At 54.4% G+C, this 17,571-nt stretch overlaps 2 protein-coding genes across 4 annotated transcripts; one reads left to right on the forward strand and one right to left on the reverse strand.

The window, feature by feature from the left end:
* Nucleotides 1–28: 28 nt before the first annotated feature.
* Nucleotides 29–3,829, reverse strand: si:ch211-133l11.10 (cdc42 homolog). Of its 2 annotated transcripts, XM_052084049.1 has the most exons (5): nt 3,208–3,829; nt 2,424–2,910; nt 2,120–2,178; nt 2,005–2,034; nt 29–1,533 (listed from the first exon to the last, which is right to left on the reverse strand). In XM_052084049.1, exons 2-5 carry the CDS (start codon nt 2,674–2,676, stop codon nt 1,018–1,020), a joined length of 858 nt encoding a protein of 285 aa, XP_051940009.1. In that variant the 5' UTR covers nt 2,677–2,910; nt 3,208–3,829; the 3' UTR covers nt 29–1,017. The 2 variants fall into 2 exon arrangements, with proteins under 2 accessions (XP_051940009.1, XP_051940008.1); XM_052084048.1 differs by lacking the exon at nt 3,208–3,829 and having other exon boundaries at nt 2,424–3,029.
* A 5,138-nt stretch (nt 3,830–8,967) lies between these two features.
* Nucleotides 8,968–16,954, forward strand: dla (deltaA). Of its 2 annotated transcripts, XM_052084025.1 has the most exons (11): nt 8,968–9,577; nt 9,676–10,008; nt 10,773–10,833; nt 11,068–11,325; nt 12,196–12,256; nt 12,337–12,467; nt 13,129–13,298; nt 13,651–13,867; nt 14,355–15,132; nt 15,683–15,791; nt 16,790–16,954. In XM_052084025.1, exons 1-11 carry the CDS (start codon nt 9,521–9,523, stop codon nt 16,793–16,795), a joined length of 2,181 nt encoding a protein of 726 aa, XP_051939985.1. In that variant the 5' UTR covers nt 8,968–9,520; the 3' UTR covers nt 16,796–16,954. The 2 variants fall into 2 exon arrangements, with proteins under 2 accessions (XP_051939985.1, XP_051939984.1); XM_052084024.1 differs by lacking the exon at nt 16,790–16,954 and having other exon boundaries at nt 15,683–16,015.
* Nucleotides 16,955–17,571: the final 617 nt, after the last annotated feature.

The following is a 17,571-nucleotide window of genomic DNA, read 5'->3' on the forward strand; positions in this document are numbered from 1 at the left end:
AAAATCAATGTGGAGGACCATGGTCAGAAAGGAAGTCTAGGCCAAGTCATAAAGCTGACATGGTGGTCCAACAGTGGTGTAACTAAATCAATATGGAGACCCAAAATCAAAAACGGAAGTCCAATATTGGTATGAAAGTCAACTCCGAGGTCCAGAATCCGAAAACGTGGACATTCAGTTCAGGTACACGATGGGGAAATGGAGGTCCACCAGGGCACCATGTGGTTTGTCTTTCAAATTCTTCTGGCAGCTCAATGTCTCTGATGTGCCAACGGTTCCCGCCGACCTTCCTTAACAAGATTTGTGGCTACAAAGCACCCCACGCACAATACCCCCGGTGACACGCGCTGTCATGTTCCCACTGAGGCGAGCGGGGGGGATAAAGCAAGACCAAGAGCGAGAGAAGCCATCAGGTGCCATCTGGCGACATAATCCCGCCCAGGTGGTCCCCGTCGCCTCTAATTAGACTCGGGGAATCTTGACCTTATGCCCAGATGACGTTTAGTCAGTCGCCTACCGGCCTTCCTCAACCTGTTAGCCTCTCTCTTCTTGGTGCCTCTGCGAGTGTTGAGGGAAAGATTTTGCTTTTGACTCATGACCCGCAAGTGCATTCCAGAGCAACCATCCATTGGTACGATAACAATCAGCCAGTCGGAAGACTGAAGAAAATCATAGATGGAAAGGGGACATTTATTTGCAGGTTTCCATTATGTAGCAGGAGGAGGGAGTCCTGTTCAAAAAACAGAGCAGATGTTCCAAGACGGGTACTTCATACTAATTTGCAGAATTGCTATCATCAGAAATTGTGCAAATGGTTTACCATCCTGGCCTTCTCATAGGATGGAGCACTAGCCACAAAAGGGACATGGCTTGCTAGCTAGCTAGCTAGATAACGTTAGAGAGCAAGGTGGGTAGCTAGCTACTTAGCTAGCTAGACAGACAGACGTGCTTCGGTGCCGACACGCAGACACCGTCTCAAGTTGTCGGATCTTTCCTACAGTCAGCGTCTTGATTTGATCACGCAGTCAACTGTTCGCAATTCTGGTCCCCCAACAGACATCGGATCTTCCTGCGCCAAGCCTCAGAGAGTTTCTTGATCTTGTCGGGAGTCTTCCTCTCGAGGGTCAGTCTCTGTGGCCACGCCCGACCGGCGCTCAGGTCTTCGCCGCCATTTCGCGTCTGTTGGATGCTCGCCAGGATGGCCGCATCGAAGGCCTCCTTGAGGTTCTTCTGCGTCAGCGCCGAGCATTCGGCGAAGCCGGCGGCGCCCAGCTGCTGGGCCAGCTGCCGGCCCTCTTCCGAGCCCACCGGACGCTCCTGGTTCCGGGCCAGTCTGATCAGCACTTGCACGTCTTCTCGCAGGTCCAGCTGGGCGCCCACCAGGACGAGAGGCGTGCCGGGACAGTGCCGACGGATCTCGGGCACCCAGCGTCGGGTCAGATTGAGGAAGGAAGCGGGTCGGACCACGCTGTAGCACAGCAGGAAGACGTCGGCGCTTCGGTAGCAGAGCGGTCGTAGACGCTCGAGCTCATCCTGGGAGGAACCAAACTTGGTCAGGATCAGTTCATCTGTCATGACAATACAACCGCTTGATTGTCTCGTGCACCAGACTCGGGGCAAGTATGGAAGGGGCCAAACCAAAACGGCGGGTTCCTGTGTCAATTTGGGCAAGTATTGTTGGATACAACTTGCAAGTGGAAATGGAAAGAAGTTTTCAGGGTTTTTTTTCTTTTAATAGTGGTTGTATTACATTTGAGAGTTTCCTGTTTCACGGTGAGTCACCACCGTGCTTCACCCACATGCAATGATTAAAATCTGTTACACAATTTTAGTGTCGGGGATTTGTCTACTCAGTGTCTGTGCTTCAATTTTTTTGCAATGTCAAACCAGCTTCAGGGGCAAAATTAAAAAAAAAAAATCTGAAACAAGTTGGGAAGCTAAAAGCGATTCGCTCATTTACTCACTGCTACAATGGCTGGCTGATAACCGATTAGCGGTACTTACATTGATGGATCCATCGCTAGCTCCCCATTTCTATTGTGACGGCACAGACGGGAGAATTCACATTACAGAGGCAGTCGTGACGTGAAAATAACAGACATGCATTTGCGCCTTGTACCTGTCCTGCCGTGTCGCACAGCTGCAGTTGGATTGGCACGCCGTCCACCACCACCACAGCTGAGGAGACAGAGGAAATGCTAGCTCAGGCAAGCTAGGCTAGCATGGAATAAACTATCGAGGACTTAGCTGTGCTAGCGTAGAATAAGCTACACAGAGCTTGGCTAGCTCAAGATTGGTTCGCGTAGAATAAGCTATAAAGGGCTTGGCTAGCTCAAGCTAGGCTTGAGTAGAATAAACTGTCGGGGGCTTGGCTAGCTCAGGTGATGCTAATTCACGAGCTCATGTCAACAAAATAGACGTACCTGTGAAGTTGTCGAGGGCGGTGGGCACGTAGCCGGCGGGGTAGCCGTTGGTGGTGTAGCTGATGATCAGGCTGGTCTTGCCCACCGCGCCGTCCCCCACCAGGACGCAGTTGACGCGGCGCTCGGGCGCAGCGGCCGAGCGCTGCCGCCTTACGGCCAAGTGCGGCAGCAAGCGGCGGCGGCTCGGCGGGGACAGCGTTAGCGGCAGCGACACGCGGCGAGGCTCGGGGGCGCTCGCGTCCCCGGGAAGCATCGCGAGACGACAAGACGAGGACGACGACGTGGCGAGGAAGCGTCAGAGTGCCAGCATCCTGCACGAGTGCTTTCCACAGGTGTGAAGAGGCCCAAAGTGTGTTAGTGTGTTTGTGTGTGGGTCGGGCGTTCAGCTTTCTCCTTATTGGCCCGCTGCAGTGGGCGTGGACCGTCATTAAGGAGCTTACGCGGGGTGCATATGCGCTCAGCAGAAGCATTGAACAGGAACACAACGCTGAAAGACATTTTTTAGATATTCGTCACATAGACAACTAATATCGAAATACACAAGTAGTTCACCTATACCTCGGACATTTCTAAAACGGATCTCTCTGTAACACTGACGTTGACTGCTGCAAGAACACACCTTTTTCCGGGAATTCAAACACTTCCGGGTTGCCTTCAGCCAACAATGTCCACATCCACTTGTTTGAGCAATTAAACGGAATCTAACCTAGGTAACTGTAACACAAACGAATATCATGCTCAAATATAAAATGAAAATGATTTATAATAATGAACATAAGCTTACAATTGCGATGGGAGTGACATCAGTCGCGTCAACACTTCCTTTTTTTATGTAGCCGCTGTTGCCTTTGGAGCTTCGACGTCCGTATTTTTGCATTCGTTTCTTGAGTCGCACCGCTTCAACAGCTGACGTTTACGATACGTTCACGTTCGCTAGAACCCATGGAGGTCGACGTTAGAGCGCGACGTCCCACTACCTCGATTATTCCTAAACCAAAGCGGTTTCAAATCGTCGTTTCTGTGTGCGCGCTGAGTTCACTTGGCAGGTGGCTTCACTGTTGTAGCGAGGACGTGGCGCCCTCTCGCGGCCAACATCTGCCAAGCGAGCATTTTTAATTGACGGACACCGCCGGAAGAGCTTACCGCCGCCACGCTACACCGATGGTACGGTTGGAACCCCGCCCCACCCCTCAAAAAAAAAACACGTCGGTCAACGGCTTCTTCTGTTATTCCTCAAAAGTTGATTTCCTATTATTGCAGGCCAGCGAAAAATTGGACCTGATTAGCACTGGGAATTCAAGAGAGTCAAATGAAACTTGTCAAACAAAGAATTGAGATAACTGTCAACTTGGGAGGCTGCCTCTCTCTCTTTCTTTTTCTGTCACACACGCACGCGCGCACACACACACACACACAACACTCCTCCTTCCTCTTCTTCCGCACGTCTCTTTCTGATCAGCTGAGACACGCTTCCCTCTCTCTCTCTCTCCCTAGGGGTGGAGGGTGGGGGGTAATGGGGCATGGCGGCGGTGGGCCTCCATAGTTATGGCCCCGCGGCCATCTGTCAGCGTGCGCATTGACGCAGACTCCAGAAGGCCGCAACATGTGCGCATTTAAATGAAGAGCAACTTTCCCAGGACACGCGGGCCTGACCCCGCCAGCCGCCCCCGCATCCCCCAGCACCAGCCAGCCGCCCGTCCTGTACCCCCCCCCCACCCCACCCCAGTCCCCCGACAGGGAGCGCCACACCCTGTCGGGCCACGCCCACCTGGCACCTTATTGCAGACGCCATCGTGGATTTGGGCCCGATGCTGCATTTGGATTTGGAAGGGGTCCAAAAACACAAAAATGGAGAGAAAAAAAATCAAGACGGAAATCTCAACAATGGCTTCCGGTCAATCCCCCCCGCCCCTATTTTTGTCCTTGACTCCCCTGCGTTAGTCATATGATCGTGTTACGTAAAGCTCGCCGGATTTTGCTTGTGCAGAAACGGCGCCCAACACATTTGCCTGAGCTGTGGTGGCTGGGAAAGCCAGGCGGGATCAGCTGATTGTGTGCGTGTGTGTGTATGTTGGGGGCTCTTAGGGGGTCTAACAGGATTGCTCTTGTGTCTTGGGAGGACAATAGCAACAGCAGTGCAGTCGGTGGGGGGGGGGGACGGTTAGGGTCGCACACTTTTGCTTTGTGGCTCGGTCAACAGGCGTGTGCCACGGGTGTCGTCTCGTTTGCCACCCTTCATGCCCCCCGCCCTCCCTTTCCCAAAAGCCCGCGCCTGCTGTCCGAGCAAGCATGAGAACGTGAGCCTCACCCTTCCAACCTGGAGCCTTTAATGAGGGGCACGCTGCTTCTTATCAAAGATTGACAAGGCATCTTTAGACGGCGGCATTAATCTCGCGATTAAAAAAATTAATCGAGTTAAAATTGTCTTAAATGAATGCCGATAATAAATAACTAATATGTATATATCGCTCAACGCTCTCCTTTGAACTCGGTCGCCAAAATCCAACGGCGCACCAACGCGTGGTCGTCGTGCGTAGCTGCCGTGTAGCACGACGTGACCTGCGTAAGCGAGTTTTATTTCGCTCACGAGACCGTCAACTTTTTCCCAAAATGTATTTGCAGCATTATGGGGGGGGGGGGGAAACCACTGGCAAATGTTAAAAAAAATACAAACAAACTCCAAAATGATTTCACTTGTGCAAGTCAAGACCCCAGTGGCATGGTGTTGGGGGGGGGGTCGTTGAATACCACGTTGTTTTTAGCATTTAGCCGTCGAGATGGCGGTCACAAAATGGAAGCGCAACTGCGGTTGCCACATCCGTTGCTTCTCAATTGCATTGAATGTGGAGTTGAATGGAACATGTTGCTTTAACAACTCCTTTTTTAATGCTGCGGTGCATTCTGATGGGGCTGAAGGTGGGGGGGGGGGGCGCACATGACGCTACAGCAGTGGCAGCTGGCGGCCCAGCTTGCAGGGGCCATCTCGTCACAATGGAGAGCCTTCCCCACGGGGGCCGGTGATTTAGAACTGGGCTCTGTGGATCTGGATGGACCGGAGAGAGCTCCCGCCCCCCCCTCCCCTTCCTCTGTGCATCCCACCCCCACTGCCTCCATGCTCTCTTTCCACCGTGCATATAAGCTCTCTCCAGGGACGAGGAGCATTCCTGAGGTGTAGCGCACGCTAAGGCGAGCTGGACACAATGGGGCGGGGGCGCCGTGTGCGTGGGGGCAACAGATGCGCGTGGATCCTCTGTCCCGCAGTGGCAGCTGAGAGATGGGAACGGGGGCCTATGATGGCGCCATGAAGCACCGCTGCCCGAGCGATAGGCTGCCGCGCCGCTTTTTCCGGAACAAAAAGAGGGCTTTTCATGTGGACCCTGGTCGTCCGACAACCCCCCCACCCCCGCTACTCGACCGCCGGTCCAGGGAGCACCTGCCGCCCCCCACGATAGGCTTCGGGGCCTCCAACTGGGCTACAAATAGCCACTGGAAATGCGTTTTGAAATCAAAGACACCTGCGGACGCCTCGGTGTCGCCCCCACCTGGCCCCGCCCACCCCACCGCATGTAAAATGAGCAGCGGGACAGCAGATTGTTTGGGCCGGCCGGCCGCTCTCCAATGGGTCCCCCGTCCCCTCCGCAGAGCGCCTGTCTTGTCCTGGGGGGGATAGGCCGTATTTGGTTACCCCCCCACACCCTCTCTTCCCTCCATTGTGGCTCCGCCGGGCTCCCACGGAGGCTTGAAAGGCTGTTTGGGAGGCGGAGGGGGTCGGGGTGGGGGGCAGGTGTGTGCATCTGTTCAAATCAAGGCAGATGCTCGTGGACAGGATAGAGACGGAGAGTCCACGCAGACGACGGAGGCGGGACTTCCTCGATTCTGTCACGTTGCATGCTGGTGGTGGACCCCCAAAAAGAAAACTAAATCCTGAGCAAACAAAGTCCAAAGTAGCAAACAAAAATCATGACTGAAGATAAAACATAACAGCAACCAAAACATGACAGTAGCAAAAGCAACAAAGTGCAGACACTGAGTGTTCGTCCTTTGAAAGCACTCATTAGCTAATGACCAACAGGTGTGCAGCTGCCAGGGGAGCCCTACAGTGCCACCTGTTGGTCCCTAAACCCAATCGTGACAAATTCACGCCAAGCGTCTCCCTTCACGTCGGCTACGGGATGCTGGAGCCAAGCCAATTTTCCCAAATCCATTTTGATGACGTCCATTTTGGCAAGAGCCATTTTACAAAAGAATGGCCCGAAAATGACATTTACCTGAGCAGACCGCTCGGTGGATTTTGTGACGATGCTCGGCCGCAATTACGTCATCGCGAGGTTCGTTTACTTTCAGTTTCGGCTTTTGGAGCCGAAGCATGTGTGTGGCACATGCGCTTTGTAAAACTTTGGCACGTGCCTACAGACTCCTCCCCCCCCCCCCCCCCCGCCGACAGGCGTTCCTGGGCCGCCACGTCATTACTCGACGGTACGGCTGCCAGAACTTCAAGCCGGCACGTCTCAGGGAACCTCCATGATGAATATGCAAATGAGAAGCGTGACTCTCGAGGAGACCCGGATGTTGTGTTCCGCGGACACACGAGGGAGAGCGCGGTAGGGGCGGGGGCGAGTCTTATCATGAGCATCCTGTCGGGGAGTACGCGTGCGCGTCGGCATCCTTTGTCACCCATGACCTGCGTGGCATCATTAATACGCGCGCGCCTGCATCGATACGCCCCGCGCAGATGCCCCCTCCCCCTCTGTCACGTCGTCTGATCGATATCGTGCGCTGGGCGGCGTGTTTACGTTCCCACGAGCCGCCATGTGGTGTCTCTTTTTTTTTTTTTTTTTTTTTTTGGAGGGGGGGGGGGTCACCTCGTCGCCATATGGCCCCTGGGGGCCCATACCGTTACAGCTCCTTAACATGCTTGCGGTCGCGGGAGTCCGCCGGACATTGGGGCATCGAGACACGTGAATCGGACACCCAGTCGGACCTTGGGCTCAGGGTGGGGGGGGGGGTTGAAGGAAGCGCGGGGGTAGGGGGAGGGTACTCGTGGCAGATGGCGTGCAAGGCTCCGTCCGCGTCTGAAGGCGTGTCGCGGTCCCCGAGCGGCCCCCGCCCCCCCCCCCCAAACACACGCGCACATGCCGCATTCGACCTCCACGCCGAGGAAAACACCCGAATGGTCGCTCGCGCACGCACGCGCACACTAACATCAAGTACATCCTGAGTGAATATGGCGCGCACCGGCCTATGCGCGCTCGCTCCCTCACTTGCACGCGCGCAGTCACCAACGCACGCGCACGCACACGCCAACAGAAGAGCCGGAAGTGTAAGTGAGGCAACTTTTCGCCTGCCCGCCGCCGCCGCGCGGATGGTGGAGCTACGGTCTGACGTCACGAGCATCGCAAAAAAAGCACCGGGCGGAGACGTCATAAGCCACGCCCACGGGCACGCGCCAGATGTGTGCAAGTGTGTGTGTGCGCGCGCGTGGTGCGGTGCGTGCCTGCCTGCCTGGTTCGGGCGCGCGCATATTGAGAGAAGAGCAGGTGCGAGTTGAATTAGCATACAGCTGAGGTGGGGCGGGGGGGTAGGGGGGGGTCCAAGTAGGGAAGGGGGGAGTCTCCTCCCTGGCTTGCGCGCACACACAATGGCACAAGTTCCCTCTCATGTTGGCCACACACACACACACACACACACACAAAGAGCACAAGCGCATGTTTCGTCGCAAGCAGTAGTTGGTTCGCTCCAAACTTTGCCGAGGAATGCTTCGGACCAAGAAGAAGAGGACGAAAGAGATGTGCAAGAGGAAGAAACAAGGAGGCAGGCTCACACTTTGCGTGCCAAAAAAAAAAAAAAAAAAAACACTTGATGGCGGCACAACTATGAAGACGTCATCAAGATCACAAAGGCGTCTGAAGGAAACAGGCAAAATAAGGACCATTTCAACACTCGAGTACAACATCACAAACGGCGAAAAGCAAATCCAACAAGTTTGGATTTTTTTTTGGGGGGGGGGGGGGACACCTTTCATTATGCAGCCATGTTGGTGCCAAAAGGAAAAGCGGGAGAAATTTGAGCCAATAAAAAGAAACGAAAAAACAGCCACGTGTCATCAACAAGCTCGTCAACATTATTTTCCTCTTTCGATGTTTAGCCGCGCCGCGGTGGAGACGCAACACGATTGCGCGTCACACGTAAAAAGTGAAGGCGAGTTTGGAAGTTGTCATCAACGCGACCAACAAGATCGGAAAAAAAAGTTGCACACTTTTCATGACGCAGCTGCCAGTCAAGTCAAGCGCCCCCCACCCCCAACATAATGTTCATCTTTCACCGCTGCTGTGGGAGGGTGAAAAGTTGGGAGGAAACCAAAAACTAGCAGAACAGAACTTCGAAATGAAAAAGGCAAAGGGAAACAGCGGCACTGCGTCCTTTTACACTTTCATTATGCGGCCACGCTGCAGCTGCCGTAGAAGAAAGACGACGAGTTTGAAAGCAGCAAACAAAAGCGGCACGCGCGTACGACGTGCAAGTCAAAACAGAACAAAAAGAAGAAAAAAAAGAGAGAAAAGTTTCATATTTCCTCTCGTCCGCCCAACGTGCGGTGGGAGGACGACGAAGCTCCCGGCGCGGTGGCCAGCGTGCGCCGGGGCCAGATTGGGGGGGGGGGGGGGCGTTGGGGGGAGAGTTGGAGGGCTCATTTGCATGTTATTAGCATAGCATGTATATAACCGGCTGTGGGCGGCCCGCGCCGGACAGCCGCGAAGAAAAGAAGACGAAAGAAGAAGGAGGCGAGGAGCGCAGAGAAACAAGGCCAACATGAGGGACTCTTGCTCCCCCAACAAGAAAGGAGACGGCCGCCTTTGTCGGGGATTATAACGCCAAACGGGACGGGACGGGACGAGTCGATTATTTATTTGTAACCTACTCTTGCATCCCGGGAGAAAGTTTTGGGATTAACCGTCTCGCTGTACTTTTTTTTTCTTTTTTTTCTCCCCTACCGCCTTCCTCATCCTCCGGGACGCGCATGCGCGGTGGCGCTTTGGTGGCCGCTCCATGCATCTTCCTGCCGGGCCCCTTTTAGCTTTTCTTCCTTTCTTTATTGAATCATGTATTTATTGAAGATGCTGCTGGGCGCCGCGGTGCTGGCCGCGTTGCTGTGTCAGGTAAGTCGGATTTGCCCCCCCTGATCCCCCCCCCAAACAAGCAAACAAGCAAAAAGTCACTTTTCCTCTTTCCAATGGCGCACGCCCGCCCCGTCCAGGGCTTGTGCTCGGGCGTGTTCGAGTTGCGCCTGCAGGAGTTCCTCAACAAGAAGGGCGCGCAGGGCAACCGAAACTGCTGCGGCCGGAGGGGCGGCGACGGCGGCGGCTCCCCCGCCTCGTCGTCGTCGTCGTCCGCGGGGCAGTGCGCCTGCCAGACCTTCTTCCGGGTGTGCCTGAAGCACTACCAGCCCAACGCGTCGCCCGAGCCGCCGTGCACGTACGGCGGCGCCGTCACGCCCGTGTTGGGCGCCAACTCCTTCCAAGTGCCCGACGCCATCCCGGAGAGCTCCTTCAGCAACCCCGTCAGGATCAACTTCGGCTTCACTTGGCCGGTAAGCGCCGAGGGGGAGCGGGGAGGGGGGTGGGGGGGCTTACGTCTGGGTCTGGTGACGTCACGGCGCGGGCTGTGCGCGTGGGCACCTGTCCCGTCTCGCCAAGCTCCTCGGAGAGGAAATCTATCCGGCTCGTCGTCCGGTGTTGCCTTCGCGTACAATCGGAAACAACACTTTTCCCTACAGCGCAACAGATCGATTGATCGATTGTGTCTTCTCCTGTCTTTTGTCTCGCTTGCTTTTCCTTCTTCTCATACTTCTGTTCTCCTTTTCTGTTCTCTGCCCCCCCAACCCCCACCCCGCGCGCCTTTGCTCTCTTTTCTCCCATTGTTTTTCCGCAAAGCATTGAAAATTCCCACCGAAACACATACTCCAAATATCCAGAAAAAAATCTCTTTTTCTCATTCATTCATCAAGTAGTCATTCGCGAACACTCGGAAATGCCAGCGTTCTCCACCAAACAACCGCTTCATTTGTCCGAAATGGCCATCTGGCGGCCTGGTGTTGCCCTCGGAAACAATCTGAAATCTCCGTTTTTCTCCCCGTTTTCTTCCAAATGTCCTTAAATGTCCTTTTGAGCCAAACAACCCAACCGGCGCGGCTTCGGTTCCTCTCGGCTGGCAAGTGGATGGATGGAGCCGGGGGAAGGAAGGAGGCGGGGGTGGGGGTGGGGTGTCTGCTGCTGTTGTTTTCACGTTGCCCCTCCAGGGATTGATCTATGACACCGCTTTCCACCTGCCTCACCAAGCCGTTTGTTTCCTCAGGGGACCTTCTCGCTCATCATTGAGGCACTGCACACCGACTCTAAAGACGACTTGTCCACAGGTAAGGACCGCCCCCCCCCCCCACATATCCCCACATCAATGTGATTGTGACGCTTTCTTTTTATTTCCATTTGACTCCAAGAAAAATGAAAATGCTGCCAGAATATATTTTAAAAGAAAACGCCCCCCCACCCGCGCATGCGTTAGACGGCGATTCTTTGACACGCCACTAGAGGGAGCCCGCATGGCAGCAATAGTATTTTGACAATGAGCAAAGCTTCCCGCTTCCCCCCAGACAACCCGGAGCGAGTGATCAGCACCATGATCACCCAGCGCCACTTGACAGTGGGCGAGGACTGGTCGCAGGACCTGCACACGGCGGGCCGCACGGAGCTCAAGTACGCGTACCGCTTCGTGTGCGACGAGCACTACTACGGCGACGGATGCTCGGTCTTTTGCCGGCCCCGGGACGACGCCTTCGGACACTTTGCGTGCGGAGAACGCGGGGAGATCGTGTGCGACGCCGGCTGGAAGGGACAATACTGCACCGAGCGTGAGTGACCCCCCCTCCCCTACACACACACACACAAAGTGAGACCCCGCCCCCCGCTAAAAAGGATGTTGCGTCAGAGTCTTCTGAAATATCCACAGTCATACCTGCTCAGTGGAAATGCTCATCTGCAAACGTTGACGGAGGCTGCGACTCAAAGTCCCCCCCCCCCCCCCCCCCCCGCAACAAAATCGGATTGGCAAAGTGACGACGGTCGGTTCTGATACGTGCCATTTTAAAGCAGGAAAAAATGCTTCAAAAGTTGTTTTGGGAGCAAGATGTGCAGTTAGGAGTGAATTTTTCTGGGACTAAACAGCAACCCCCCCCCCCCCCCCCCATGTGACACACGCGCACACTCGTGGAGGAAAGTTTTGAGGTGAATAATGTCACGCGTGCCATAAATTGCCATGCGTCCCTCGTGATTGGCTGTCGCTGGTGGTTTGGCCGCGGGGGTGGGGGTGGTGGGGGGGGGGTCATTGTTTGAAGTGGGCAGCTGCCGACAGCCCTCAGACAATGGGGGCAGCTGTCGCACGCTGGCAACACACTCGCCAGCTGTCCACTCTTATCTCACTGCCGCCGCCAGCGTGTCCGCCCCCTGATGAATAAATGAGTTTTGAACCGCAGCTAAGAAGAAAAAAAACACGATGGCTGGGAGGAGGGGGATGCACTGGGGTTGGGGCAGGGTCAAGGAGGATCAGGGGGTGGGGGGGATGGCTATGTGTGAGAGCACGTGCTCTCTCACTCACAAAGAAAAACAAATGCACGACAAACACACTCGCACTAAAACAAATTGCGTGCGCGCTCACATTACCCATACATACGTAAAAGTCCAGTTCATTTCAATAATAATAATTGTGTTTCTCCCCCCACTAGCAATATGCCTGCCGGGCTGCGACGACGAGCACGGCTTCTGCGAGAAGCCCGGCGAGTGCAAGTAGGTTGTGCCTCGGTGGGGGGGGGGCTAAGACGTTGCATCGCAGGCGTCCTTACCGCCGTCCTCCGATTGGTCCGCAGGTGCCGGGTGGGCTTCAAGGGTCGCTACTGCGACGAGTGCATCCGCTACCCGGGCTGCCTCCACGGGACCTGCCAGCAGCCCTGGCAGTGCAACTGTCAGGAGGGCTGGGGGGGCCTCTTCTGCAATCAAGGTGGGCAACGCGCCTGGGGAACGCTCGGTCGCTGACAAAAACCAAAGTGGGGCTGAGGGAATTGCAGCAAAGGCCATTTTGAAAGTCGAAAAAAAAGGCAGCAAATGAAACTCAAGGAGGCTAAGTGTGAAAATCCAAAACAAAATGATTCGTCGTCTGTTGTGAGCTAAAATTTCCAACACTGACCCCCAGGGATTTCTGGTGGTACTGCAACTATATATGTCGATGAAGGACTGTTTACGTTTTTGCTAATATATATATATATATAGATATATACAATACAAGACATGTATACTGCCCCCACATTTTTAAAGTGGTAATACAACATCCAGAACTAGAAAGTACTAAGTATAAAATAAAATAAAAAAAAAAGATCACGTCAGACGCGAGCACTGAAGTCGTACTCGCGCTAAGTCGCGAATCGGTCGGGGCAATTGAAAAGCTGCAAGAAAGCGGCGAAACAAAAATCCGGCGCCCCTGAAACGTAACCTCCATGCTTGGTGGCTCATAATACAGCTGTGCTCTTTGAGAGGGGGGGGGGGGGGGCAGAGGGGTCGGGGCCACGGGCGGCAGTTGTTGGCACAAATTGAAAAGCGCAGTCCGGCGGGAGCGACGCAGCTAATCCACCCGCGCGCGTGTCATGTGTCCTGCGTCTGCCCAGACCTCAACTACTGCACGCACCACAAGCCCTGCATGAATGGGGCCACTTGTAGCAACACGGGCCAGGGCAGCTACACCTGTTCCTGCAGGCCCGGCTTCACTGGCGCCAGCTGCGAGATCCAAGTCAACGAATGCGCCGGGAACCCCTGCCGTAATGGGGGCAGCTGCGCCGTGAGTCACGTCCGCGCACACACACACACACAAACAAACAAATGCAATGTGTGTAAAAAAAGTGACATCATTTTTGTGTGTGTTATACTCATACACATGAACCTTTCGTTTATCTTGAGTGGTTTCGGTCCCCATTAACCATGATAAACGAGAAATGACTGTACACACCAATCAATCAAAACTGCAGAAAAAAACAAATGCAGAGGCCAATTTACACTCAACAACACACAAAACACATGCAAACATGAAAATCACACATATACACACACACACAAACTCCGCAAAGACGCACACAGTTGCAAAAAGAAAGACGCACCCGTCAGCAGGCATTGACGCCGCCGTCTCCCGTCAGGACTTGGAGAACACCTACAGGTGCGAGTGCCCCCGCGGTTTCTACGGCAACAACTGCGAGCTGAGCGCCATGACGTGCGCCGACGGGCCGTGCTCCAACGGCGGCCGCTGCGTCGACAACCCCGACGGCGGCTACTTCTGCCACTGCCCCACCGGGTACGCCGGCTTCACCTGCGAGAAGAAGATCGACCACTGCACCTCGGCGCCCTGCTCCAACGGTGAGGACGGGTGAGGGCGGGCGAGACCTGGGCGAGCGCCAGACCGTAGCTGCACGCTAACTCGCATTCTGGGTCGTGTTCAGATAGCGCACGTTGTCGGGTAGCGACGTTTCACTTTGGTTTGCCGGGTCAAGACCTTTTAAGTTCTGAAGGGGGTTTTGACTGGCTGAACCCAAGCCCGTGGCTCCGCTTGGCGACCTCGGGTCTCACTCGAGCCCTGAAGGTCAAAGGGCCTATCTCACTGTCCTGGAGAGCAGGACTACCGGGCGAGTGAGCCCACGCTGGCGGCGACGTCCTCAGCTTCGGCGAGATGCTAAACTGGTTTGGCCCTGGTGAGAGCGCCCAAAATATTCTCGTCTCCAGAGTCACCAGAGTGACTGATCGATCCCAGCGGCATCGCCACATTCAAGACTTGCTCCCACGTTTTGCGGCGCCAAGCCGGATCCCTTTTCGGAGCCCATCGTGACCCTGGCGTTTGTGTTCTCAGGTGCTCATTGCGTGGATCTGGTCAACTCGTACCTGTGCCAGTGCCCAGAAGGCTTCACGGGCATGAACTGCGACCACGCCGGCGACAAGTGCTCCTCGTACCCCTGCCAGAACGGCGGCACCTGCCAGGACGCCGCTCACGGCTACACCTGCACCTGCCCGCCGGGCTACGCGGGGCGCAACTGCAGCTCGCCCGTCAGCCGCTGCGAACACAAGCCGTGCCACAACGGCGCCACCTGCCACGAGAGGAATAACCGCTACGTCTGCGCCTGCGCCCCGGGTTACGGCGGCCGCAACTGCCAGTTCTTGCTGCCCGAGCACGCCGCCATCCGAGGCTCCGAGGTGCCCTGGATGGCGGTCGGGTCCGGGGTGGCTCTGGTGCTCCTGCTTCTGGCGGGGTGCGCCGTGCTGCTTGGATTCCTCCGCTCCAAAGCCCAACGCGACGGTCCGGGGGAGGCCGGCGGAGAGGGCGAAACCATCAACAACCTGACCAATAACTGCCAACGCGGCGAGCGGGACGCCGCCGTCCCGCCGACTCCGGGCGTGAAAAACATCAACAAAAAGATGGACTTGTGCGGCGTGGAGGATCCCGAGGAGGGGGCGTCACCGGGACGTCGGTGCGACAAGAGCAGACCGCCGCCCGCAGACTACAACCTGGTGCGCGAGGTCAACTACGAGCGGGCGGCCAAAGATGCGGCGTCGGAGGCTGCCCGCGAGGACAAGGCCCGATCCCCGGACTCCTTTGAGTTTGAGGAGAAACACAGCAAACGCTTAAAATGGTAGGACAGCCGCCAACCCCGAACGCGTCCGTGTCCGAGGCAAAGCCTTCCTCCGTTGGTTCCAAATGAAAAACAACAGCTAAAACTACAAAAACAAAAGCGAACTGATGATGCCCATCAAACAAATCCAGGCCTCATCACTTCCAAATTTTCAATTGCCAACCAAAGAAGCCTTTTGGTGTCTTGGAAGAGCTGAGAAGAGTCCGGCCGGTTTTATGGCTCTTGGAAAAACTCAAATCCGTTTCCCCTTTCCAGTTTTTTTTAACCAGACCTAGAAATATGAACCCACCAAATTCCGATACTTTTCCACCCTTCTCTTCACCGTATTTACTGGAGGGTCCTTGTCTTTGGAAGTCCAGAAATTCTTGACCTTTTCCAGACCAATACGTATGCCAAGTTTTTTTTCCAGGATACGGCAGACATCGATTCTCGGAGTATTCAGTTTTTCCATTTTCCATAGCGATGTCGAATTGCGCACTCGAACCCAAGTCCACCGGACCTTGACGCAGTTACGGCGAAAGCTCAACTTTTCTTCCCTCTTTCCCTACAGCGAAACGTCGGAAATAAATTGCCCGGAAACGTCCGCGTGTGCGGACAACAAGTACAAATCTGTGTTTGTCGTGTCGGAGGAGAAGGACGAATGTATCATTGCAACTGAGGTGAGTAGTTGTTGACGTTGTTGAAGGCGATTCGCTTTGGCTCCGTCCAACCCGGATGTGAAGCTTACCCGACTAAATACGAGTGGAGTGATTGACGGGACGCTTACATTGCAACCGCCTCGACTGTAAGGACCATTTCCGAGAACAGCTTGGGGTCTGCGATGCACGGAGTTGAAACGCCATCGTGGAACACGGTCCAATGATGCGGGTCAGGATCCCTTGAAAAAAAGTCGGAGGGCGGCGTGCATCGCAGATGCCTAGCGGTTGTCAGGAAACAGCCGAACGTGACGACTCGTTCACATCTGCGTTACGCGGAGTCCCATCCAAGCGATCGGGAGGACCGAGGGGGGTGTGGGCCAACTCCGTGCGGCACGGATGCGAAGCGGTTGTCCGAAACGGAGCTTGTGCAACCAGGTACCACTTCAGCGGTTGAAAGGAAGGCGAAAATTAATGACCTCCTGCTGGGTCATGACACCGGAGACTTTGTTTTGTCGGATACGGGGGGGGCGACGGTATTCTGTTGGCTCGTTTGCCGCAGTAGGTGAGCATGAGCGCTCGCGCTCCGGAGTGGCTCGGGTCCTATTTGGCAGACAAAACTTTTTGAGTGAGTCGTGTTATAAGCCAGTGTTGTCTGGTGCTCCACAGGGTTCAATGTTGGGGCCCATGCCGTTTGCCGCTCCCATGTTCCGTTTGAAGAATTTCCTTCCTCTGCCATGAAGATGGCCTTGGGAGCTATTTGTCACCGAGTAAATGACTTTTTCCCGTTTTTACAATTGACCTCACGTACGGCGCTTTGCCTGCGGCGACGCTTGTGGTAAAATGCCCCGTAAGTCAAGTCGAGTTGCAAAATATTTTCAATCCAATGCGTCCATTTGCTTCACATCCGCGTCGCCATCGGACCGCACGTCCCAATTCCTTCGCCGGCTTTGCGGCGTCGTCAGCGGGAATGGATATCGCTCGGCTCTTTTGCGTTTCCTCACGGCGGCGTGTTTCCGCAGGTGTAAAGGGGCCGGAGACGGGCTGGCTCGTTTTGCTGTATGGGAGAGTTTTTATGCTCCTGGAAGAGATGCTGCTCTACGCTCGCTGCTGCTGAGACCTTTGACTGATATTCAGACTGAGCTGGTCCTCGAGTGGAAATAGAAACCGGCGGGGTCGTTTAAGGGAGGGAAAAACCGAACAAACAAAAAAAAAGTCAAGTTTACGGTTAAACGTAAACGGCCACTTAGCTTTCTGTGCTGCCTCTTTGTCGGGCCTCGGGGGTACAAATGAAAAGAAATATTCAACGGATGGTGTGAGAAATGATTTTTTTTTGAAGCCGCCAAGATTTTGTTGGTTTGTTTTTTGCAACATTTGCACCCAGGCCTTTTTCTCAAACCCAGGAACCGCATCAAACGGCGGATGTTTGGCCATACTGGCCTCTTCGTAAAGATAATTAAAGAAGTAAAAAGATTTTTAAAATGTGCTCGCTCGATGAACTTTTATGAAGGTTTTTCTTTTTTTGCCCTCCAATGCGCCCATGACAAAAGCATTGTTTTCCTCTTCACGCTTTCTCACACAGATTGTCCCTTTTGTTGTAAAATAGAGAAGGAAAAAAAAAAAGCGGGAAGTTACGATTTTATGATCATTTAATTTAAGTTAACTTAAGGATTTTGTGTTGTTATTTCCGATTGTATATTTGTTGTTGTTTGTCAGGATTATTTAAATGGCTTTCTCTTGGATGATATTTGCAAAGGCACTTCAAGTCAATGGGAACGAAAAAAAAAAAAAAAGGGGAAAAAAA

The sequence above is a fragment of the Hippocampus zosterae genome, chromosome 13 (assembly GCF_025434085.1).
Source record: "Hippocampus zosterae strain Florida chromosome 13, ASM2543408v3, whole genome shotgun sequence".
NCBI classification, from domain to species: Eukaryota; Metazoa; Chordata; class Actinopteri; order Syngnathiformes; family Syngnathidae; genus Hippocampus; species Hippocampus zosterae.

Bases quoted from the DNA above. Each gene is read 5' to 3' on its own strand.
- si:ch211-133l11.10 (XM_052084049.1), bottom strand. From the start codon at position 2,676: ATGCTTCCCGGGGACGCGAGCGCCCCCGAGCCTCGCCGCGTGTCGCTG. The intron at 2,179-2,423 runs GTACGTCTATTT...CTGTCTCCTCAG, and splicing joins CGCCCTCGACAACTTCACAG to CTGTGGTGGTGGTGGACGGC. The intron at 2,035-2,119 runs GTACAAGGCGCA...CCGTCACAATAG, and splicing joins TGTGCGACACGGCAGGACAG to AAATGGGGAGCTAGCGATGG.
- dla (XM_052084024.1), top strand. From the start codon at position 9,521: ATGTATTTATTGAAGATGCTGCTGGGCGCCGCGGTGCTGGCCGCGTTG. The intron at 10,009-10,772 runs GTAAGCGCCGAG...TTGTTTCCTCAG, and splicing joins ACTTCGGCTTCACTTGGCCG to GGGACCTTCTCGCTCATCAT. The intron at 13,299-13,650 runs GTGAGTCACGTC...GTCTCCCGTCAG, and splicing joins GTAATGGGGGCAGCTGCGCC to GACTTGGAGAACACCTACAG.